A 24,917-nucleotide genomic window follows, 5' to 3' on the forward strand; every position below is an offset into this window, starting at 1 on the left:
CACAAGACTGCCATGTCCTGTATTTGTTTCAAATGAAAAGGAATTATCTCAGTAAAACTATATAGAAGACATTGGAACAAAACTCATTTTAAAGGCGTTGTCGTGGTGTTATTAAACCTGAATTACTGAACACGCATTTTTAATAAGGAGTATTCCAGCATGATTTATATGCCTTTATAGTTGCTCTTTGTCAAATTCGTTGGCATTTTGCACAATGGATGTCAATCTAATGACAAGTGTAAATCTTACCTGGTTTTGATCAAGCACACAAAGACATGGAAAGAATCGATATCTCTGGTATGTAGTACCTAATCTTGAAAGAGAGGTCGAGAGAGACATTTTTAGAACCACTAGTGGCTTTCTAAGAATAATTAGCCTACTGTGACTTACAGGGTGTTTTCAAGTCCCAGAAGTCATAGTTTCTTTTCATATGTAAAATTCATATATTATCTGCAGGAAATAATTCTTTCTGAAAAGCCAAGCTAATCAATCACTTTTTAATTGGATTTTCATTCTCTTTGCCATTAATGAGTGAGTCAGAAAAATTATAAAAGGTTTCTTGACATTCAGATATTGTTCACAGCTTAAAAACATATGCATTAGACCTGTTTGGATAAGATTATTTTTTAATTTGTGTTTTACAGCACTATTTCAAAACCTGCATTGAATTTTACCTTTATAAGGTTGATTTTAAATCTGTACAAGTTTGGGGTTGTTTTTTGCGTAGAAGGATTTTTGGTTTTGTAAAAGTAAGATGGTTTCAGGTGTACATGCACTTTTTTCCCTGAACAATTGTAATTACATACATCTTTTAATCTCTCCATTATATGAAAGAGAGAAAAAGTGAAACTGAATATTTACAAATGGCTGAGTATTTTAATTTTCAAAAATGGAAGTTTCTATTCCATTTCTGTAGTTTTAGGTATTTTTAATTATGTGACACAATGTGAGTGTTCAGGCAGATGAGTTTTATTTCTTTATTTGTTGTGATGATTGTATCACTTCCTTTAATATTCAAAGATACTGATTTCGTATTTACTCACAAGAGAAGTACATAGTGGATGATTGCCAAAATTATTTTTAGTTCTGTGTGTAAGTCTCAGTGTCTGGCTATATTATCTCTATAGACAAATGAAAGAAAAACGTTGTCTTCAATCTCTCTCAAATCCTCTTAGCTCTTCAAAAGCTAAAATACTTAGTTTTGCCTCTCAAGCCTGGTGACTTGAGATGGAGAGGACGCTTCTTGTCACTGCAGAGGCAGAAGTGGATAAACTTAGAGTCTTTCTGAATTTCGGTCTGCCTCTACAATGCTGACTGATTGTTCCCCTGTTCCCTAACTGAAGATTCACCTAACATAAATACTGCACATTTAAAGCAAATAATAATTAGGAAGACAAAGACCTCCCCCAGAGTGAATGTACAGAACTTTTTTATCCTACTTAACTCCTAAGTAAACTTACAAATCCTATCACATGGCCATTAACTGTATTTACTTGTAAAACTTACTCTGTAAACTGTCTTGGAAGTAAACTTTCGTTGTCTCTTTTAGGTGGAAATGGAGTGTAAATTGCTTTCAAATGCTAAGTTTAAAAAAAAAAAAACAAACCCAACAAAACCAGACAAAAAACCCACCCCGCTCTATAAATATATATGTATGCACTAAAGAATGACAACTAAGGTTGTTGTTTGTGTGGCGCTTATAGCTTAACCTTCACGTACTTTATAGTATTAAGTAATTGTGTGAACGGTGTTGCTTTCTCCCTGGGTCATCATAAGAAGAATAGGGGCTATAAATTTATGCCTCAGGTTCCAGCATCTGAATTGAAAGTGATTCTTTCTGGCACTGAGACCCCTCTGCTGTGTGACAGATAGGGACATTAGTGTGAACCGAAGTTAGCTACAACTATTTCAGGGCTGCTGTACTGCTCCAGTGGTATGCTCCTAGAATAGCACGGAGGGTTACATGCAGTAGGAGTGCCCTGTCAACCACACGGCATTGCTGGTGCATTCCTAGAGGCTGAAAATACTTATTTTTATCGTGTCCCTCCTTGAATGGTGAGTTTCAGCATTCATAATAATATGTCTGAAGCGTTGTTCTCCATCCTTTTCCCTCCAAAATCACTTTGCTAATTTGTCCTCTTCTTCTGTGTGCTAATGGCTGTAGTGACAGGAGTCTTTATTTGAACATATAATGAACAATGAGTAATATAATGTGGCCAGTACAAGTGGATCACTCCTATCTGTGATAAAGCAGAAAATGGTGGTACCCTTTTATGAGCATTTACTCCTGTAAAAGCTGACAGCTTCTAAAATTAGGCATGAAATACCATCTTGGGAAATTCTTCTTTTTAGGGCTTGCCCTTTCCAGTTTACCTTAATCTTTGAGATAGAAGCACAACACTTTATTGGTTACACGAACAACCTATTGGACTTGCTTCAGAGATAACACCTAATTTAAAGGTGAGATTGAATCAGTTGTTGAAAATAGTCTATTTGGAGAAGCTTAAATAGCTTCACATATCTCAGTGTCTCACTGAATTGATTTCCACCCCCCTCCCATTTGTTCATCTTGGAGGGAGAGGTAATCATTATTTTAGCAAAGACAGGAGTGAAAACTCTTAAATTGCAAATGTCACCTTGACATGCATTGGGGTTTTTTGTTGATTTTTTATTTAATGGTATGTTATTTAATCTTGGCTGATGATGATAAAAGCCCTACTGAAGTCACTTTTCAGAGAGTTGTAAAAAAAAAAAAAAAAAAAGCCCCTTGTTCAGAAAGAAGCAGGAAAATTAGTGGCATCCTTTAATCATCAGGAAAGGACTGGCCGACAGCAGTAAATGACTGGAAACATAGGAGGACCACGTGCTCACTTCGTGTGAATTGCCAGCAACAACTGAAGTTGATAGGTAGCATTTTAGAGAGGAGTCTCTCTGGAACTCCTCATCACCGGCCTCAGCAGTTCTTCTGTCCATTTGTTTATAGTGTTCTATACTTAATAGTAATACTTAATACTTAAACCAAAAATCTTTTGTATTCTACTGCAGTGAGTTCTGATGAGCACTTTGTCAGTAAAGATACAGTTGTGGTAGCAGTTGGAAACTGATTTCGTCTGTGTAAAAATGCCTTCAGGCTTTTCTGAATTTTCCCATCTGCTGGGAACTGTAAAATACTGAATTTTATCTGGAATATGTCTACAAGTATCAGTGAAGCCTTCAGAGCTAGATGTGATTTCATTTGAAATTTCTCATATTTCCTTAGCAATGATTAAAGTAAAATTAAATGTGATTATTTTGTTTTCAACACACCATGTGGATTTACATGTTTCACATTACAGGCAATGCTCAGAATAAATGTGTTCCACAGGTTCATATTACTGTTGGGGTTCATGTGTTATAAAAATAGATCCTGTTGATCGTGTGCTTTATAAAGCGTGGTAGGTCTATTTGCTTTAAAAGCACAGAGGTTTTAAACATGCAACAAAATGATAAGAGTAATTCTTCATTTACTACTATTTTGTTCTCATTAGAAGCTGCAAATAATGATGCTAAAACCAAAGCAATGAAAAGTAGTCAACCAGAACTTTACGACAAGGAGTAAACTGCATTCACACCCACGTGTTTTGCTTGACTGGCAAAATAAGACACGCTGGATCCTAAATTAGAGCATGCAGGCAGATACATGCATCAAACCAGCAAGATACGGGAACGGTATTAAGCAGTTGCAGTCTATGTGTATACGGAATTTAGCTTAATTTCACACAGTGCTGTGGCAGTAATAGAAAGACATATGAAAGCATGTGCTACGTGGATACTTGGTGTTTTGGGAGCTGATTTTCTGAAAGCCAGCAGGTAGTTCAGTTGTCTTGCTGGATGAGTTTGGGGGTTCTGCAGCATTAGGGCTGCTGGTTCTAGCTGCTAGTTAATGCCTGAAAATGTACCACGTGCTACAAAAGTTTTTGTCATGGCTTATGTTACCACCCTGATGAGGTGCAGTGGTTGTTGAGACAACCTGGAAAGATTGGCCAATGCTTAGTCCAATTTTGCTGGGTACAGACTTGCTTTGGCGAATTCATGCTGCAGGTACAAGTGTTGAGTAGTCAGCTTTTTGCAGTTTTCACAAGGCTTAGTAAGAAACAGTGTCTTCAGCTATTCAAAGTTTACTCTTTTGACTTGAATCTGGTGTGTGGAGTGACTCTGTTGAGAAATGTTGTTAATGCCAATGTATAATACTAAAACCAAAATACTGTGACTTTTTAAATACCTTTGGCCTTCTGCTTGTGACTAAATTTATGTTTTTACAAGCAAAGACTGCTGCATCAACTGATACAAAGGAATTCTCTGTGATTTCAGCGGTACAAGACCAGATCTTCAGAATGTTTTACATATTTATTTGGTAGCCACATAGCTCTCTGTTATCCAAAATAATGTAATGTTTAGTGGGGTCTCACGAAGTCACCACCCTACCATGAGTTTGTTTCTTCTGTGTCCACTGTTCTCTAGTGTCTGAAATTTTGAATTTTTAAAAAGGAGAAATTTTTAGAAATTATAATTTTAGATTGGAAATCTGGTTTTAGTTCTGTTCATTCTCCTTGCGAGCTGAGTCTTTGCTACTTTCATATATGATGGACCATGCAGTTCTTGCGCTTTCACAATACAGTTCTCTGCAAGGGAAGACCGGCATTGTTTTTATAGCATTTTCTTAAACCCCCTTGTATGTAGAATTGATGGATAAGACATGTAAAAATGATACTGTCATACCTTTTGTATTGTCTTATTTTGATTCATTTTCCAGAGCTATTAAGCAACCAAGCAGGTGATGGCCATTACTGAACCTGACCTGGGCAATTGGTGCAGATTGCTTGGGAAGTTTTACCCATTGGACAGCATGGAAGTGATTGCTTCCAATTCTTGTTAACAGCAGTTGTGGAGACTTACAACAATAACAGCATTTCGGATTTCTTTCTCTCTTGTCTTAGGTTTTCTACCCTAGCAAAGATGGTACTAAGATCCCAATGTTTATTATTCACAAGAAAGGAATTAAATTGGATGGTTCTCATCCTGCCTTCTTGTATGGATATGGAGGCTTCAACATATCAATTACACCAAGCTACAGGTAAGCAGGGTAATCTATGCCTTCTTCTGAAGTATCTGGTATTAACTGTCACAAGCTGAGGGCAGGGTGGACTACGGATCTGACAGTGATGCATTTCAGGTCCCTGAGACATAAGATGGGGGCCATAAAGACTGCGCGGCAGCGTCCAGGCATCGTGTCTGCTTTGTTAGTTCCGAATTAAAGGGTTTTGCCCAGGGTCACAGAAGAAACCTATGTCAGAGCAGAGAAGTGCTGTGCTCTTCTGAGGTTTACACAGGCACCCTGCCCTTTGGATTACACCTTAACCTCTTCCTGCTTTGTCACTGAGCTCAACAGGAAAGCATATGGACATACTACATTAAGCAAGTATTTGAGCCCTTTGCTGAACTAATAACATAGGAAGTTTTCTTTTTTTTCCAAGTTATACAATTACCTACATCTAAATATTATAGAAAATAAAATATTTGTTTAAATTAATGTAAATAATTAAAATTTAGCTGTATTTTCATATTATACTTTTGAGGAGATTGCATCAGAAGCAAAATCCTACTGTGTTCTCATATAATCAGGAATGAGGAAAGATGATTCTGTCTTGAGATGCACATGATATGGGCTCCGCATATGCAAAGCAATGCACTGTAAACCAAAAATGCTGTGTGCAAAACAGGATTTGTAGCCCTCAAAAGCCGTAAGCTGTATTGAATAGATGATTTCTTTAAAGAAAAGGCTTATTTCCTCAGCAAGGGAATTTGAATAGACATGCCAAGAGGCAGTGATTGTCTCTAATACGTAAGAAATGCTCCTAGGCGAGGCAGGGGAAAACAGAAATGTAAAGGACTGAATGGAGAGCAGTTTTTCAGATAGCAGAAGAGCAGCTCACCAACACAAAAATAATTTATTATGAAACCATCCTATTAAGTTTAGGTGCTACCAGTTGTGCTGTGGAGTCAGCACACTTCAAGAAATCCTTTGTAGTGCTTGCTCTTCCAGGTCACTGTGATTGTATTTCTAAATAGCATTTACAGTTTCTTGTCCTTTCTAGCAAATACCTTGTCTAACAATGGGCCTTCCATCTTGTGTTCAATGATTATTTGAATGGTTTTTATCTGCCTTTTAAAGCTACATTTTTAATTTCCTGTAGTGTTTGAGAGACACAATTATATAACCAGGATAGTTTTTAAATTCCTTTTTAGATTAGGCTAAAGCACTGATTTATTACAGTTTATTGTAGATGCTGAAAACTGTGATAAAACTTACAATGTTTTCTTTTTTAAAGTAAGTATTATGTATCTATTGATTTAAGATAAGATTTCACATACTGCAGAGCTGACATGAGCTGGCTGCTGGCAAAAGAAAAAGGTATCTCATGGTGCCTCCTTCCACCTCCCAAGCCCTGGTGCTTGCTGGAACCTTTGCTAAGCTGACTTACCTTGCAAGAATGGCAGAAAACTATCCCAACAAAAAGGGGTGGGTGGTTTTCTGCCATTTTGGCAAGTTAAAAAATGACTCTCGTAGGAGTCTAGCAAACAGCAGCACGAGGGTGCAGCTGACAGTCAGAAGAGAGGACGATGGGAGGTGGGAGCAGTGACCTATGTCTTCCCGAACCCTATGAAACCTTTATTATACAGTCCATAAAATAAGAATATGAATCTGTAAGAGTCCCATAAAAGTAAAGGCACAGAGAACTGTCAGTCACCTCCAGATCAAAATACATCATCCCACTGACAACGTAAATAAAAACATACATTTATTTATTTATTTATTTGAACTTAAGACTCTCACAACTTTTCACAAAGCACTCCACCTTCTCCTTTCCAGTGGTTCATTTGTCCTGTATTTCTTCAAGCCACTACAATTTTTTCTCACTGGTACTTCACACTTGTTAACATGAGTCAGCTCTCTGGCTTGGGGAGCTTATTTCTGCTTAATTCAGAAACTGATGTTGCTTTTCATTTATTCTCCAACACAAAAAAATGAAAATAAAATCTTTTTCACCGAAAGCGATAGAAACAAACTAACAGGTTAGAGGATCCAGAAATAACTATGAGAATGATAGGCCCAAGTCATTAAGTCAGTTACGGTAGCGGTTTATTTTTGAATGCAAGCATGCATCATTTATATGCTCCTCTGAAGAGCTGCATTTGGTAGCATTTTGAGTACGGTGCCCGCTAGAGCACTGTCATTAATTATACAGCCTGCATAGCGAGTGCAAGTTAAGGCTGATGGAACTGACACCACTGGCTTGGCAGAGCTGAGGGGGAAACACCATCACAAACCCACCGCTAATGCCTCAGATTCGGCTAATTACCCTGCAGGAACCAACGCGTTTCCCTTCACTGTTCTGTATGTGCCTGTGTGGGTGCAGGAGAAGCAATTTCTGCTGCATCCTGGAACACGGCTGATTGTGAAGCAGACTCTGAAATTGCATTTCACTGCTACAGGGCCAGGTTGTACCAAGCCTTTAAGCAAAGAGGTGGTGCAGGGAGAGACTGTGTGCCCACAGAAAGGTCAGGGACACAGCAGCCAGGGCTGCAGAGTGCAAGATTACTCTTTGCTGTTACGTTGTTACCACTCCCTCCTGCTCCACAAAAGCCAAGAAAGCAACCAGGTCCAGTGACTCAGGATTTCTTCCCCATCACCGGTGCACTAGCCTGCATTTCTCTGTCAGCTGTAGTACCTGACAGCAGATCAGTAATTCTGGGAAAGCATTCTTGCTTCCTGAAGCACAGCTCCTCATGTTGTTCTATGCTATAAAAACCCAATACCTGTTTTCTTTTTTTTTTTTTTTTTTTTTTTTTTTTTTGTGTTATGCTCCTTAAGAGTGATACAGTCTGGAAGGAGCTGTCCAGGGAAGGAACCATCTTCTGGTCCCTCCACTGGCTCCTTCCTGACCCTGTTGCCCTTTCCTTTACTCTTTTTCTTTACCCTGCTCCCAGGAGAGAAGGAAAAACAGGGGTAATGAGCAAAAGGCTGTATAGGCTGTTGGGAAGAGCAGGGAGACAGACTTTCCTCTGCAGAATGAGACATTTTGTAGGCATCCAGGGCAACTGGGCAGTTTGCTGTGACTCAGACACCAAGTTGACTTGAAATCAAATCTGGAAGCAAGAACCCACCTGGAAGAACGCAGGAGGCAGTAGCAGGATTGTGTATGAAACTTTAATTTTGTGCTGTCCAATCACTTGGAATTTTCACTTTTTTTAAAAGTTAATGAGTCCTGATTATATACTTACAAAGCCTGGTTCCTTGAACTTAAAAGTCCCTTTGAGAAAGCTTGTTATAAGCTCTAGGCACATCTACCTCAAAGCATTAGTCAAGTTAGGGTCCTGACTCACTTTACTACTGACCATACTGGAGTGGGTATGAATTAATAGTCATTGGCAGTGACATTACTAGATGTATATGTTGGGGTATATGGGGTAATGTTTTCTGAAGTGTCTAAATCCCAGTAGTATTGCTGAGAGTGAGCACAGATATACTAAACCTTACATATAATTTGGGCGATACAATGATCGTTACCAAACTCTGGACTGTGTCCCATTGAGGGTCTGTACGACAGAAAAATTGTTTGCTTGTGGAAATGGGGAGTAGCTTTCTGTAATAGGAGTACTGCATATCCTATGGATCCTAAATCACTTAGACCCTTCTGAAAATTATCATCAATGTACCATCTCTGTTAGAGAAATCTATGGACAGGATAGGATGCACTCAGTACTTTGGTTTTGCATTGCTCACAGATTCTCTTCTAGTTAAATATGCTGATCCCTCAGATGGGTACAGTTTCTTTCAGCAGATGGAAGAGGATGAACTCTGTTCTGGAATTTCTAATTTTCTAAATATTCTCAGGCAATATATTTGGGTAGCAAGCTCTTACCTTACCTGCAATTCCTGTATGTGCTACCTTTGATTACTAGATCAAGTGAGTCTGGACCAAAAAGTTTCTATTGATTTTGTTTGGGACAGAGACAGGGAAAAGAAGTGCAGAATATTCTGGGATGTTTTGTGGCTCTAACGTACCAAAAAATTAAGAAGCCACAATCTCATGAGGCAACCCACTGTCAGGCTACTCCACATTAGCTGTGTAGCAGCCTGTCAAAATTAGGCATCCTGGAGTTTGACAGAATAATGCTCTCTGACTTTTGGACAGTGTGCTTATAGAATATCAATCTTGCATCTGATCAGCACGTCACAGCAATCTAAGGAAAATACAATTCACAGTGATGGACTTCAGAATTGATTTTACAGAAGCAGAGAGAATTCATACTTCCTGAGCCATCTGATGGCCACAGATAACCAGCCTCGGTGAAAGTTTTTCCTTCGGGTTATGAAAATACAGAAATCTCTTATCAGTCATCCTCCTGCTTTTCTACTGGTTTCCTTAATCCTTGGTATATACTTTCAAGAACAAGTGCCAGTACATAGATAATTTCTTTGGGATGTACGAAAAATTTACCTGTTTTGATACTACATGAGGCACACTGTAGGAGTACTCTCTTTCAAGACATTTCTGATAAGTAGTAGGGGGACTTAAAGGTAAAAAGGCCCAATCCTTGCTTTTGCGGTTGAATAGGATTAATTTCTGCAGGCAGTGGTTTCTTGTATGAGCAAAGATTTTAAGTAAATAGGAAATTTAAACCTACTAGAGGAAAAAAAAAGACTTCTTGGGATTAAATTTTAATATTTTACTGGTCTCCTTGGCATATGTGTGGTTTGCCATCTGGAGCTTCTGCTATGTTAAGCTACTGCCTCAACAGATGAGAGATCTATTTGTCTTCTTAATTGTTAAATATAATTCAAATTACTTCAGTCCCTTTTAAAAAGATAGCAATAGCTTTGATACTTTTGCAAGTTGACATTTAAAAAACATTATGCTACTTTAGCTTTCAGCCAGGTTCTAGAGATACTAGGGAAGGCAGAACTTGTAATTTTATTTTTTACTATTTGTTTTGTATTTAGCAATGCAAGTGGAAAATATTTGACTGCAGACCCTGGCACAAAACAATGGCAGAAGCAGAGTTTTTCTTTGCAAACACAGTTTTATAAAGGTCCAAAAGAAAGTACATTAAGCAGAATTTGAAAATAACCTGCTCATAAACAAAGATCAAGCACTGATCATAAGTCTTAATTCTTTGCTTTCTTCATTTGGGCTAAGCCTTCCTTTCCTCTCTGAAAAAGTGGAGAACCTGCAGAAGAGGAACAGTTCAGAAAGTTATGGGGGTCCAGTGGTACTGCATAGCTCTAGTCCCCACACTGAAGGCTTTGAAGATGATTTAAAAAAATGGTGACATGTCCTGGGGTGGTCTTGTGTTAGGCGGTGTCACTGGTCACTCTCCTCTGAAATGCAGAACTAAAGGAGGAAGAATGGAACAGCACTGGTTCCTTCCTCTCCTGAGGCTGCGTAGGGTTTCATTTCCATGGATAAACATTGAAAAAAGCCTGGCTACTCAGGTTTGCCATCAAGGGGGACTTCATTCATGATTTCATCATTGATTTTGGGAGAGATCTTTCCCTCAAAGTATTTCTGTAAAAGTGGTAGGGATATAAAAATTGGAAATTAAAAATAATCCTCTGTTTGCTTTTTCAGTGTGTCAAGACTTATTTTTGTGCAACACCTAGGGGGTGTTCTAGCAGTGGCGAATATCAGGGGCGGTGGTGAATATGGAGAAACCTGGCACAAAGGTAAATCAGTCCAAGTAGAGGAACAAAACTGCAGGCTTAGCAATGAAAATGACAGCATTTTCTGTTCACTCCCTCTTCCATACTCATATCTCCTTTTGCCTTTTACTTATTCTGTAGAAAAGTAAATTTTTTCCTTACTCATGTTAGATCTGTACATTGTCCAAGTGTTATCTGATGGTTTTTGTTAGATTATTTTAATTTTTACAATCTACTTAAAAATAGTTTTGCACAAACACAATGTTTTCCAAGAAAATTATTGTGTGTTTTTAAGCAAGATCAAGTTCCCTAGAGTTAAGGATTTGAAAATGCAGCTATTTCTGTTGAACTGATTTTCCAAAAAAATGCCTGTCTTTATTGCAGGAGACCTGCTTTCACACACCTTTTTCATTATTTGCAAGTGCACGTGGCCCCACAATTCTCAAGACAACAGCACTGACTATTTAGACCCTCTTGGTATCAAACAAAAAAAATAAACCGTTTGTAGAACCTTACAGAAGGTGTGAACTTTTGAGTTCAGAATGTAACTCTTCCAGATTGTTTTTGCACAATTTATGAACAGATACTTTTTAAAATATTTAGTGAATGTGATTGAGTTCATATGAAAACAGTCAGCTCCACAAATGCAGTGACATGTCATCCACTCCACACTCTCTTGGGGGGTCCAATTTCTTGTAGGCAGGTATATGACCTTTTTGGATTTTTTAAGATGACTGCAGAGAAACCAAGTCACTCACTACAAAACCCTGTCAATCTCTTTTCCCCTTTTCTGAATACCTTTGATGTATTTCTCTCCATGTTTTTCCCATCCAATCCTTGTCTTAATCCTTTGACTGTCTTTGTCCACTTGCCTTATTGTTGACAGTTTTCTACATCCCTTCACCAGAGGAAAAAGTTGGAAAAAGTCCTACTCATCTCTGTAACATACCCATCATTATTTAATGGTGACACCTCATTTATATCCCAAGAATCTGGTGGATAGATTGCTGGAGATGTCATTGGCAAGTCAAATGCACCAAAACAGTGGTGTTTATGATGCAGTAATTTGCCATGGGAGTAATTCATAATAACTTTTTATCAAACAAAACAGTATTCCCAGATTATTACATCTTGGTTTTACTATTTCATCTGCGGTAACTTTTTGTCTGGGTCATTTCCTCACAACTGAGTTAAATATGTAATAGTTTATAAATAGAAGCTATATATGCTTGCAGATACAGGATATTATTGCTATAGATGAAGTATCCTTCATTAATTTTAATTTAATGATTGGTTTGTAATAGGTTTTAATAAAATTTATCTTAATATGATAAAGCTTCTTTGGTCCACCTGTTTGCTGCTTAATTTTGACCCACGTCTTTTACTGCAGTTGCATAATAGGATACGTATCTGTTCTTTGTTAATTCCAGAAGCAATTACAGAAGTCTGTTTTCTTAGGTTTAATTGTATAGGATTCTGACCTTACACCAGACCAGAACTTTGAACAGAGAGTAAGATTTATTTCTCCTTTATTGCCATGTATTTGAAGACTTTTTCGTTGTCCCAGTATGTCTCTCTTCAATGGTTTTATTAATGTGAGAATGATATGTATTTGTTAAAAAATAAAAAATTAAAAATTTACTGGTTCCCATTCTACAAGATCTGTATAACTAAATGTCAGAGTTATCTTACGAAACTTTTGCAACAGAAATGAAGTAAGCTGGGTGTCTAGGATCACTGGATGGACAATGGAGTTAGAGATGCCACCAGATTATAGCTCATCTCCCTTATTTTAGATTAGAATTAATTGTCTTGGAGGTTCCTGGACCATAGTGGGAACCTTAGGCAATTAGCTTGGAATAAACATTCAGCTTTTAAACAAAGTAGAAGGAACTGGAGTTCCACTTCTGCATCCACTGAGCCCCTCTTACCTGGCTGGACCACAGCCTTTGCTACAGGAATATGAGGATTTTCTTCCTAGTTCCCATTTCTTACTAGCATTTAATTGCCTGAGAAAGAATATACTAGGTCTTAAGGTAGGATAACCTTTGAGGAGAAGCCAGTTTTAGTCTCTTCCCCAACAAGCATCTAAAGCGGGAAGATTATGAGATTGGGTCAACTGTGAGTTCCCTAGGTAGACATTCTTCTGCTCAAATAGTTGAAACATTGTAGGGCAAAACCGTCCTTTTCCTTCCCTCACCCACCCTGCAAACTTTTTTGTTCTGAGAACTGGAAGTCTTACCAATGGTGTCATCTAGACCTACATTTTCAGTCCCGATTTATTCCTCATACATCTGATCACATTTGGAATTTTGTTCAACAGGATGGCAGCATCTTAAGCGTTTCCATAATGATAGTTAATTAATAAAATTTCAAACCAAGATGCAACTCTGAAGTCCCTTTTTGTCCATAGCTTTACATCATCTGATTTGAAAACAACTAATAGAAAAAAAAGTAAATTACCAGCCACATATTCTATGTCCAGGAAATTAGAAGTGCTTATTTTTTATAGCTTATTTTATAAGTTGAAGCTTTATTGCTTTAAGAAACTGTCACTGGGTTTAATGCTGTTAAAGTCCCATTAGACCAAACCTCAAGTGGATTGTATGTGGTCATTTTGTATATATTTTGCAATGCAAAGCTTTTAGCTTTAATTTTGCTGATTAGGAACATTACCTGGCACTCACTCCACAGTATAGGTATGTATTATTCAGAGTTTCTGAAACCATTAATCGACAGAACCATCTTATTACCCCTCTGTGTTGAAAGAATCTTTCATTTTTGCTGTCTTTCTGAGCTGCATCAATTATTAAAATGTTCATGAAACTGGAATTGTTCCCAGGTATTTTTGCACACATGTTTTGCTGAAGAGATGGTATCGAATGGATTTTATGGCATCAACTGATTTGTTTTATTTGTGTGCTAGGTGGTATCTTGGCCAACAAACAAAATTGCTTTGATGACTTCCAGTGTGCTGCCAAATACCTCATCAAGGAAGGCTACACATCCCCAAAGAAGTTGACTATTAATGGAGGCTCAAATGGGGGCCTCTTAGTTGGTAAGAACTGCTCATATATTTCCTGGGTTTGGTGCTGGGTTTATCAAAGTAACCAGACAAAAATTCATGAGAGCCTCTTTTCAAAAGTTGCCAGAATGTCAATGCATTAATATGTACCAGGTGTTAAATATATACAATTGTACTTCATTTGCTGCTTGCATAGGACGTTGGGATTCTGCAGTCTCTAGCAAAGGCTGACTGTTAAAAGCCATGCTTACAATTACTGTGGTAGAGCTAACCCTGTGGTAGAATCACACAGTAAGTAAGAATGCTTTAAAAAGCATTTGGGTTTTGATTTTTCTTTCTTAAGGCTAACCACTACAAAATAATTACTGAATAACCAGAAATCTGTTATGTAGCATCGGGAAGCTTTGTGTGGTCTGTAGTGTAAATCAGAATCCCATGTCCTGCAATCCTTTATCAGAGTTTCTCGTTCACTCTTTCTGTAGTCATGCATTCTTCTTAGAGGGCAAACGAAAACATGACAGTTCGATGTTTAAAGCCTTTGTACAGGGACACCTAACAATTTGACTCTACTTGACTCTACTTTCATTGTCTAGTTAAAACATGACCACAAATAAAATCATGAATGTCTCTGAGAAACATAAAATACAAGTACAGCTACTGGAAAAAGTCATGAGCTTTTGAGGGACTGTGTAAACATAGCACTTTGTTACAAATGCATCTTGTTCACATATAATTCACTGCTGTGTTCTTAAATTCAAGGAAATCAACAGCCTCCTCTTAAACAGAAAAGCTTGTCACAAAAACATCTCATAATCTAAGCAGTATTTAAAAAGCTACAAAATTTGTTTCTGATTAAATCCCTGTATCTGAAAGTAGTAGAAGAAAAAAGGAGGTGATTTTGTTCAATTTTGAAAGGAGAAGGAAACACAAATTAATAATATTGGGGTTTATATTTCTTTTAAACAGCATGAAAGGCATGTGACAGTATGACAGAGTTGAGCTTCTCATGTGAGAAGAAAAAAAAAAAGCTTTTCAAGTTCATAAACTACCAATTTATAGAAAATGAGCAGATTTACTAGGCCCACTCTTTGCTTGCTCTTCTTTTTATGCTACGCCCTATTTATCTGCTGCTGAATACTGGCTTTACTGATTTTATTTTATTTTTCAGTGAGCTAGCATCCAGCATAAGAAACAGGATTTGGAGTTATACAGATCTTTGGTCTAAGCCATCTTGGCTATTCCTGCATTCTTATTTTTAAAAAGCAATTGTTTTAAAGATAAATAACAAGTACATGTAAAATTGTATTTTTGCTTTCTGCTTATATGCTTCTTGGTTACAGGTGGCAGGAGGTATTTGTGCATTGTAAATAAGAGTGCCAGTAGAAATGGATGAATATGGTAAAGGATTGAAGGGTTTGCACACTTTGGGAGTGCAAGCATTGCACAAGTCAATTTTATGTGAGCATAAATATATACTTGGGAATGCAGTTAAACTTTCAACATGTTACATAGCTTCTGAAAATACTGTTTTATGGTTACATGGACTTCAGTTTCAGTCAGGATGCGATTCATCCTACCCAGCTTTAGTCATCAAAAAAATCTGTGTTCATGGCCGAACGAAGTCAGCTGGGCTCCTTGTTTAGGTAACGGAAACGAGTGACATCTGCAGAGTGTACGTCGTTCCAGTAGGAGACAGGTGTTAGGAATCTGGACCTCCCTGCTCTGAAAAAATGTTGTTAGAAGCCTGCCTTTGCACTTGCAGATGGATTACATTCGAGCTGGATTTCCATGCTCTTGATGAGCCACATAGGGATTTTCCTTGACTGGGTAGAATTAGGTGAATTTAGCAAATTCTTGTAAGTGCTTTTTCATCAATGCAGAACTTAATTTTGCAGTAGTTGTTCATGCAACACTAGAGAGCATAACTCATACTTTAGGTGCAAGGACCCACTGCCAGATTTTCTCAGTTCTCATTTATTGAAGAAAAAATTGACAAGGAAGAGTATTGTCACTCTTCCAAAATACTGTTTCCTTCTAGTCTGACTAACAGGAGGTGTCTCTGAGGAGCACAGAGACCTGAGCTCTTGCTTCATTCAACTGTAAAACAAGACTTCCTTGTCCTGCAGTGTGATCCCAAAGCTGAGTAGAACAGCACAGCTGTGAGCTGAAAACCTCCTTCATGCAAAAGCAGTGTTTGACCTCTTGTGTTTGCTCAGACAAACAGTTCTGAGGTTTTGAAATCTTACTTTTGTACTGAATTTTAAAGCTCAGAGTATGTGTGGAGGAGTAGAATTCACAAGTAAATTGTTGATGCAGGTTGCAGTTTATTAATGCATATAATTAAGTATTATGGCTAATTAAAGGGGTGCAGTGGGAATGGATGAGTGTCTCCATAAGTGATTTCTTACTGGACTAACTATTTAGGGAACTAGAAGCAGCAATTTTTTATAAAATCCTCTTGAAGCAGTGCTTCAAGAGACACTCTGCAATAAAGAGTACTAAAATTAAATGTTATGATAGTTGTTTTGGCTTTTTTTCCTACCAGAATATAATTTATGTTCATAAAAGGAAATAACATGAAGGGAAGGAATCTGATCAAAAGCTTCAGTTAAAAGGATAAAGAGCTTTTGCGTGGCAGCTATTTAAGGCACTATATATGCCTTATGAAAATGGCTCAGAAAGGACCCAGGAAGAGTTAGCATAGTTAGATATCAGAGATGACCAGAAGTAAAATTGCGTCCTTCAGAAAATAGAAACCACGTTCAAATGAAGAAAATAGGGTAGAGTGTAAACTCTGACAGGGACTGACAGACCACAGGAGACTGATGAGCAAATTGCTTCCAATATAAAGATTAGCAATGAAAGCTTTCTGTGCACGTCAGAAGCAGGAAGCTGGCCAGAGGATCTGAGGGACTTACAGGTTAGTGAGGTGTAAAAGGAGCACTAAAGAAAGATAATGGCAGAGCAGAACAACTAAATGGTCTATTTGTATTGATGTTCCCTCCTGAGGAGCATGGGGAGTTCCCTGCACCAGAGTCTCTCTTCATGGGGAATACTCTGAGGAGCTGACTCAAGCTGAAGCATCAGCAGAGGAGGTTTTGGAATAAATCAATCAAATGAAAAGTAGTGTGTTGCCAGGACCAGATGGTGCACACTCAGGATCCTAAGTGAACTCCAGTATGAAATTGCAGGCTACTAAGCCTGAATATCTGAGGAACAGAAGGGGGCAAGTGTAATGCCAATTTTTAAACGGTTCATGGTGATCCACAAGCTGCAGATGAGTAAATCTGACTTCTCTAATGGGCAAACCAATTGAAACCAATAAATAATAGCTGACACATAAAGGAGAATTTTGCAGGCTGGAGTTACATCGTGCAAATCTGTTAGAGCTATTCGAAGGAGTGAAGCAGCATATGGTGCTTGTAACAGTGATCTAGGTGAGGAGCTATTCTTGGATTTTTCAAAAGCTTTTGACAAGGTCCCTCGCATAAGGCTATGCAACAAAGTTCTTGCTGACCTGGAAGCAAGGTCGTGTCATAGAAATATCCTGGTTAGCAGGAGGCAAAGAATGGGAATAAACGATCCATTTTCAGAATGGACAAAAATGAGGAGGTACTAAGAATTTGGGAAAGAGTATAGCTACGTGTGGATGCACAGTGATTAGCTCTGAATTAAGAAAGGGTTTCTGGGATCCATTGAGGTAGTTATGTGAAAATCTCAGTGCTCTTATTTCTTAAAATTCAAAAAAAAGCAGGGGAATTTGTAAAATCAGTAGGCAACAGATTTAAATCAAGCAACAGAAATAGGAATTGAAGAACTTATTGCTACAGGATATGATGAACTCTAGACGAATAAAAATTAAGAAAGGAAATACATATATTTACGGAGAATACGTGTTTTGATGGCTGTTTAACAGGATGGCTGGAGATAACTCCAACTCAGGGAAAACCTAAACAACTAGTTCAAAAGCTGAGCATGTACAGGAAATACCTCCTTGACGCCTTTTCCCAGAGCATCTGCCAGTTGCCACTCTTATAAATTGAATACTGAGCTAGATGGGCCTACTGTGGTTATTTTTAAAATATATGAGGCAAGCATTATTCTTAAAGAAATTGTCCCTTCCGGTAGTAGGAAGATGGAAATAATAAAAAAAGAAAATACAACAGTAATTTGCTTTATTAAAATGAGGTTATTTCTCTGATTTTGTAGTAGTCTGCTTTTATCAAAATTCTTTTCACATGGGTTTACATAGTAATCATGGAAGAAAACGTTCATCAGTAAATGGAAGGCTTTTGCTCCTTAATGCCCTTTTCTTTGTTGATCCTAATATTAAAAGTTTAGACAGTGAATGGTTTAGGAAACTTCACTTCAGTAGTCCAAAAGCTCACATATTTTAAAATTGCATTTCTCCTTTAAACCCAGTTTGCTAGTTTGGAAGGCAGTTTTCAAAGAACAGCATGTTTGGTGCCTGAAGAACAGGGAAATAACTCTTAAGCTCTTTTGAACATACTATCTTTGGGAGTTACAATTTTTATCCATTTGTGTATTTGCTTTCAGTTTTGCTTAAAAGTCTATTTGACTTCATATTCCCTGGCAGTCTTCTCCCAGTGCAATTGGCTTTATATCAGATAATTTATACTGAAGTTTTTTGGCTCCAGGTTTTATATGGTAATCTGTATTTCTTCTCACATTGTTTTAACTTAACAGTCTTAATTTTTTTTTTTTTTAAAGAAACTTTGAGTTTATAAAAGACAGCTGTTTGAAAGTTGGTCTTTAATGAACTTGGCAGTGGAGGTTTCACTGCTGAACTTAATCCTTTAAGATATGAATACTAATGGAGTTGTTTTCTTGTCAAAGCTGCCTGTGCTAATCAGCGCCCCGACCTATTTGGTTGTGCCATTGCCCAAGTGGGAGTGATGGACATGCTCAAGTTCCACAAGTACACCATCGGCCATGCTTGGACCACTGACTACGGTTGCTCTGACCGTAAAGAGCAGTTTGAATGGCTCTGCAAGTAAGTACCTTTAAATACTTCTGTGGTTGTTAAAATGCATAGTCTGCTCAACAGTGTCAGGTTGTCATGATCAATATCTATTCTAAGAATTATTTCATCCTTTCCCACATGGGATTTGGGGAGTTCAACATTTCCTTACAAGTCAGTTTTACATGAAAGACTATCTTCAAAGCCCTCTTAAGTCAACTGGTCATATTTTCCAAGACCTTGTTCCACTAGCAGCTTTAACAACTCATAAGGTTTTCTTTCTGAATAATGACTCCTTTAGGCTGTCACAACAGAATATTCTCAAGTGAACCACTACATAAATTGTATTTTTTACGATGGGGGAGAGACAATCACCATTGTGAATTATATTACATAATGTGGATGGGATTTATTTGTAGGAATTGAATGCCAGTAGACTATAACAGGATATTAACTCATTTCTTAACTCCTTGTTGAGATGTCTGGAAAGACTTTTTTTTTTTTTCTTTTTTTTTTTTTTTCTTTTTTAAATAGAGCGAGACACAAGAGAGACAGCTGTGTGAGAACAGAAATTATCTGAACATTGGATGTGGCTAATAATGAGTGTGTTAGAATAAGTGCCATCATTTTAAAATATTTTTCTGGAACCTTGTCGTCCATTACTGCATTTATATTCCTTTAATAATGAAGACTGACATTCCAGGAGAATGCTTCAGACACACTAAACAATTTGGCTGGTCTGAAATTTAATGGAGTGTTTAGATATTAAAAAGTACGTGTGCTACAAGTACACGGAGATCTAACTTGATCTAAAGCATTTGTTAAAAAAAAAGTCAATGTCAAGTCCAAATACCAGATCATCATTTGGGCCCATTGTAATTAGATTGTTTCAGAACCTCCAGTTGTCTAATATAAGCTTTCAGTGGCAAACATGTTTTTGGTAAATATAGTGCACAAAACAATTAACAAATTTCATAATTCATCTTTCATCAAGCGATAACGTAGATCTTAGATAATAGATAAAAGGTTAACTTGTAAAAATGATCCAAATAATTTTCATGATTTTGGACGCTGAAACTTGCCTGCACATCTGTGAATTCAGATATTCTGAAGAGGTAAAGTAGAAGCAAAGTTTCAAATTCATTCTGTGATTAGGAGAAATGCATCTGTAGGAAGGAGTCACTCCATACCTACTTACACACATTTGTGTTACAAAATCTCAATGCATAATGTTAGAAACATCTTATATGGCAATACCTGAAATATTTCTTCACCTCCTTTTCAACAGCTGACAATTGCTTATCAAATGTATGAAGATATATATGTAACGTTGCTTAGATGTTGCCTTTACAGATACCCAAAAAGTACATAAGGCAAATAGAGTGGCATGTAGTGACTATCATTTAACTTCTTTTCAAGACAAATCATAGTCTGCAAATTCACTTACATTGTTCCTTAGATGAAAATGAGGAAGCCAGGAATCTGTTAGGTTAGACATTGAAATATTGTCACGTGTTCTTAAAAATAATTTGGACTTACTTAATGGGTACTCTTCCAAGTGGGAAATCCATTCAAAATTTATTTTTGAAAATTTCCTTCTGTGTTTCCTGTCATGAAATAGGGGGGAAAAAAGTGTCCTACTCTGGATTTAAGGAATGTAACATTATTCCTAGGTGTAGCTTTGTCTAAATGAAGTATGAAATGGTTAGATGGAATTCTTTGTGACTTACTATTACATTTAATTTCTAATGCTAGATAGTACTTTGTGTTGAGATATGTAGATACACCTTTTATGTTACAGTAGCTAGAAGATGTAAATTCTCCTGCAAAGAAAGCAAATTTTGAAAGTTATCAAGGTCATCTATCAAAAGCAGGAAAACTTACAGTTCTCCTTTCAGTTTCCTGCATAGTGTTCCCTCAGAGTATGTGCATGTTCAAAGGTGGCTTAAATATTGGAGGGAGCAAATTTAATAACTGTATAGCACTCATGGCTTACCATTGGAGACTGTTTCCAAATTTGCATGGGAAGAAGCCATCCACATGCAGACCCGGACTACATACATATGCTGGAAAAAAGTCTCAATTTCCCAGTTTCCCAGCAGGATGGATGCTGCTGTGGACTTGACAGCTTTTGCTGCAGTTTCCCTGTTGCCCGTTCCTGATATTTTTGGCATTTCTGTGAGATGTATGCATATGCCTCTCTGAAATTAAAGCAATGTACTTGTGTCACATTTGAGAGCCAGACAGCTGTGGCCACTACCACATATCAGTTGCCAGTGGTGCAATTCCAGTTTATGCAACTGAGAACGGTAGTATTCTGAGTGCTGTCAAATGCCACTGTGACGGTTTCAGTATGAGAGGACCTTCTTGTTGGGTCTTGAGGAAAAAATACATAAACTTTTGTGTGCTCTTCTCAGGTACTCTCCGCTTCACAATATCAAACTGCCGGAAGAAGATGGCATCCAGTATCCCTCTATGCTGCTTCTCACAGCAGACCATGATGATCGTGTGGTCCCTCTACATTCACTGAAGTTTATCGCTACTCTGCAATATGTTGTGGGCCGAAGCCGTAAACAAACCAATCCACTTCTCATCCATGTTGACACCAAGGCTGGGCATGGAGCAGGAAAGCCAACTGCTAAAGTTATAGAAGAAGCATCAGATATGTTTGCTTTTCTAGCACGATGTCTAAATCTTGATTGGATTGAATAGGCAAAATGCTTATTACTGTCTCATTTAGAAAACAAGGGCTTTAACACCATTTAAGACCAACCAGACTACTACTTGGTGTAGTACTTACATTTAAGAACTGCAGTTTAATATTTTATTGATCCAACCTGCTATGGAGTTTTGACCTTCTGTGCTTCCCTCTTTTTGGCGTTTCTTTGAATTTCTTTTCTACTGCGTTGCAAAGTACATTTTGAAAAGCATGTTCAAATAAATAGCTGAGCTACTGTCCGTGCTGTTGTGAACATTTAGATTCTGGAGTTAATGCTAGTTGAGCTTATTTCCTGTAAACGATTTTAATGTATTTTGCACCTATAAACTTATCCAGGTCATCTGTAATTAAATGTAAGTACTGTCCACATACAAGAACTCTGAGCATACTTTATTTACACAATAACTTACTTAAGAATGTAAATTGAAGGTGTTCAGCGATAACCATGAAATACTGAAGAGACAGTAATCTGGGTATTTAAGTCAAATATTATTAAAACGCGTATATTACATGCTGTTCATAAGTGTGTTACAGTCTATAATAATGATGTTGCTAAATTGTTCTTTCTTTCCAAAGAGACTTCAAAATGTCACCAGTTTTCTCTTCTGTCATTTATTTTCACACAGAAGGGAAAATTGGAGGCCGGAAAACTTGAAGAATTCTTAGAGTCTCACTGTAATCTCAGTCAAGCTCTACAAATACTCTTCAACAACCCATCTGCTGTTAGCTCTTTAACTATTTCTGAAGAGTAGACCAGACAGTGGTTTAAAAACCAACCAACCAAAAAAAGCCCCAACCCAAAACCACAGCTTTGTCCAGATTGTTCAAGTTCAGTTTTTCCTGATGCCTTTGACAAAATGTTCTTTAACAAGCCAAAACCTGAACATACGTATATAACCTAGTTCTGGCTGCAGAACAACTCCCTAATGATTTGACACAGGCACAGTATTTGAACTGCCATTTCATATCTTTCCCATCTAGGCTGTAGAGCTATAAAGTAGATGTGAGTATTTGCCTACTAGCTGTCTAAACTCTGATGCACCGCAGCAATTGGGGTTTGATTTTGCAGAGCAAAAAGGTAATCTACCAGTTATTATTAGTATAGTTGTCCCTCCAGAAAATACTGCTGCTTCTCGGTTTTGGATAAACTGATGTATTGGTCCAGAATCATGCTCATCATTATATTCGTACTTAGACCCTGAGGCCTGTATTTTAACTCTGGGCTCAGGAGTTTCATCTCTAACTAAACAGCATCTCAGCCCAGGAGGAGGAGGGAGTGGTATTTAAAAGACGAGTAGGCTGCTGTAAACAGCAGCAAAATTAAAAATAAATTTGTGCCAGATTCACTCTGTGTTTCTCTCATGCTCTGGGGCTTCTGCAGATTCCCTCTGCAATCCAGGAAGGTTCATCTCTCCCAGGCCCTTGTTATACAGAATTTGATATAAGGAGGGGAAAAAGGGATTCTGCTTTCCTATGAAATACCATACCTAAAACTTGTGTGTGATCTGGGGTTTTATGGGCATTACAATTTTACCAGATACTTTATGGACTGATGCATTCTGATCACAGCATTGAATTAAACAATCAGAGTAGGGAGTTGAGGGAGGGTGGGTTGGTAGGTTGTTTTTTTCCCTCCGGGCTGTGAAAACAGGGTTCAGGTTCAGCACCCCCATTTTCCCAGAGGTATGTGAACTGCTTTCTATGATCATCTGGGAATTTTCAACAGCTTCCCTGCATGGCAGAAACAAAGCGCATAAAGCAATGCCATCTCCACTTGTAACACCTCACAGTTGCACATCTGGCCTTTTATTGAGTGTTACAGTATCATCAAGAGGGCAGAGCTTCACCTCTGAGATGAGAGCTTTGCAGGATAGGGTGTGTGGAGAACATGGTCCTCAGGTATTCATGAAACAGAGCTCAACTCTGTCAGTGCATTGAATTGCAAAGGATTGGGCACATCCACCTCAATCATCTCTTCAGGTCTTTGTTCCTAAAAATGCATTTCCTTGTTCTCTAGCTGCTCAAACACAAAACTTCTGGCATAGGTTAAAAATCATTCATTTTCCTCCTGAAGCTTTCTGCTGAAGCCGAGTTCCGTTTGGAAACAAACATTTCTCTCTGAGTGGCAATCAATAGTATTGAAGGTGGAGCTGGCTTGCTGGAGACACCACTCACAAAATAAGAAGTGTTCAAGAGTATCCCTTGTAGAATGCTGGTACCTGTATTGGGAAGGCATTGTGTTTCTGTAATAGGGTCTTAATGTTGACATTTTAATTGATCTTAATCAGGCATGCCAAGTCCAGGATTCAGGTGCCAAAAAAGTGATGTTACAGAGCTGTCCTATTAACTGAGTTGCTCCTTTCAGTGCAGAAAGGGTCATGCTCCAACTGGAATCTGTAAGTAACTCTGAGCGAGTAATGCTCTTGTAATATAGTGGGATTTAAACCTTCAGGGTTTGGATTAAATAGATCTGGAGTCAAACCATTCCTGCTGTATAAAACCTAATGAAAACTCTGTTAGTCTGGTTCCAAGGTTAACTTCTGTTCCCTACAGTGAAAATGCTATTTTATGAAGAGGCTCTGTATTTTGTGCCTTTTATTTCCAGTACGTGAAGCAAAATTCACTAGCTGGGCAAGGTAACCTTCTCACAAATACCTGCTTTTTCAAAATCATGTTTCTTAGAAAAACAGATACCAATGTTTTGTGACAAGCTCAAAGCCAGAAAAATCTTTTAAGTCCTGTAAGAGGCCTATGCTACATGAACCAAAATCTGGTTTTAAGTGGAAATAAATGAACTTTTTACATATTGCTCCTTCTGATGCTCTTCACAATTAATGTAAAGATATCTTAGTTGTCTTTGCTCCCATGAGCATACATTTGTATCGGAGTTGATTTATATGAAAATGTCAGAAGTATGTTTAAAAACTGAGAGTCTTCGTATTCTTCACAGAAAGAGATATTTTAATTCCTTTGCATTGGAGTTAATTTACATTTTGGTAGCTGCAAAAAAACAAACAAAAAAACCCTCTGACTAGATAGGTGCTGCACCCTCTCCAGCAATATAACCACCAAGATCTAAGAGTGGAAGAAGGGCAGCTGGGCTGTGGATATGTAAGAATAAAGGACACTCAAGACAGTTTGGAGACACCTGTTCCTGGCACGTAGGACTTCTCCTGTTTCACCAGGATTTTCTTGACTTGACTCTACTTTGCCATCTGTCTGTAGGAAGGGAGAAACATGAGCAGCAGTACTTTTGGATTTGATATGCAAGCAACAGCTTTCAAATGTCTATGTTGTCAGGTCATTCATTTATTTTTAGCCTGCGGTAGCCTCTCAGGATTGCCTAAAGATCTGCTTACAGACTCTTCCTGACAGCCTCTCCTGTGAAAGGGGTTCCCCATGCTGAGTAGGATTTAGAGGGGAGGGCTGAGGGAGGGACTTGGAAGCC

The 24,917-nt window shown here is 37.9% G+C and overlaps 1 protein-coding gene across 1 annotated transcript in view; it reads left to right on the forward strand.

Annotated features, from left to right (window-relative positions):
* The window catches only part of PREP (prolyl endopeptidase), a 116,704-nt gene extending 95,242 nt beyond the window's left edge, over window positions 1–21,462 (forward strand). Inside the window, exons 11-15 of the mRNA XM_075707831.1 lie at window positions 4,977–5,113; window positions 10,674–10,768; window positions 13,671–13,802; window positions 18,627–18,783; window positions 21,168–21,462. Coding sequence (XP_075563946.1) covers window positions 4,977–5,113; window positions 10,674–10,768; window positions 13,671–13,802; window positions 18,627–18,783; window positions 21,168–21,462 — 816 coding nt within the window. The remainder of the gene's footprint in view (window positions 1–4,976; window positions 5,114–10,673; window positions 10,769–13,670; window positions 13,803–18,626; window positions 18,784–21,167) is intronic.
* The last annotated feature ends 3,455 nt before the right edge of the window (window positions 21,463–24,917 follow it).

The sequence above is a fragment of the Pelecanus crispus genome, chromosome 3, assembly GCF_030463565.1.
Source record: "Pelecanus crispus isolate bPelCri1 chromosome 3, bPelCri1.pri, whole genome shotgun sequence".
Classification (NCBI taxonomy): domain Eukaryota; kingdom Metazoa; phylum Chordata; class Aves; order Pelecaniformes; family Pelecanidae; genus Pelecanus; species Pelecanus crispus.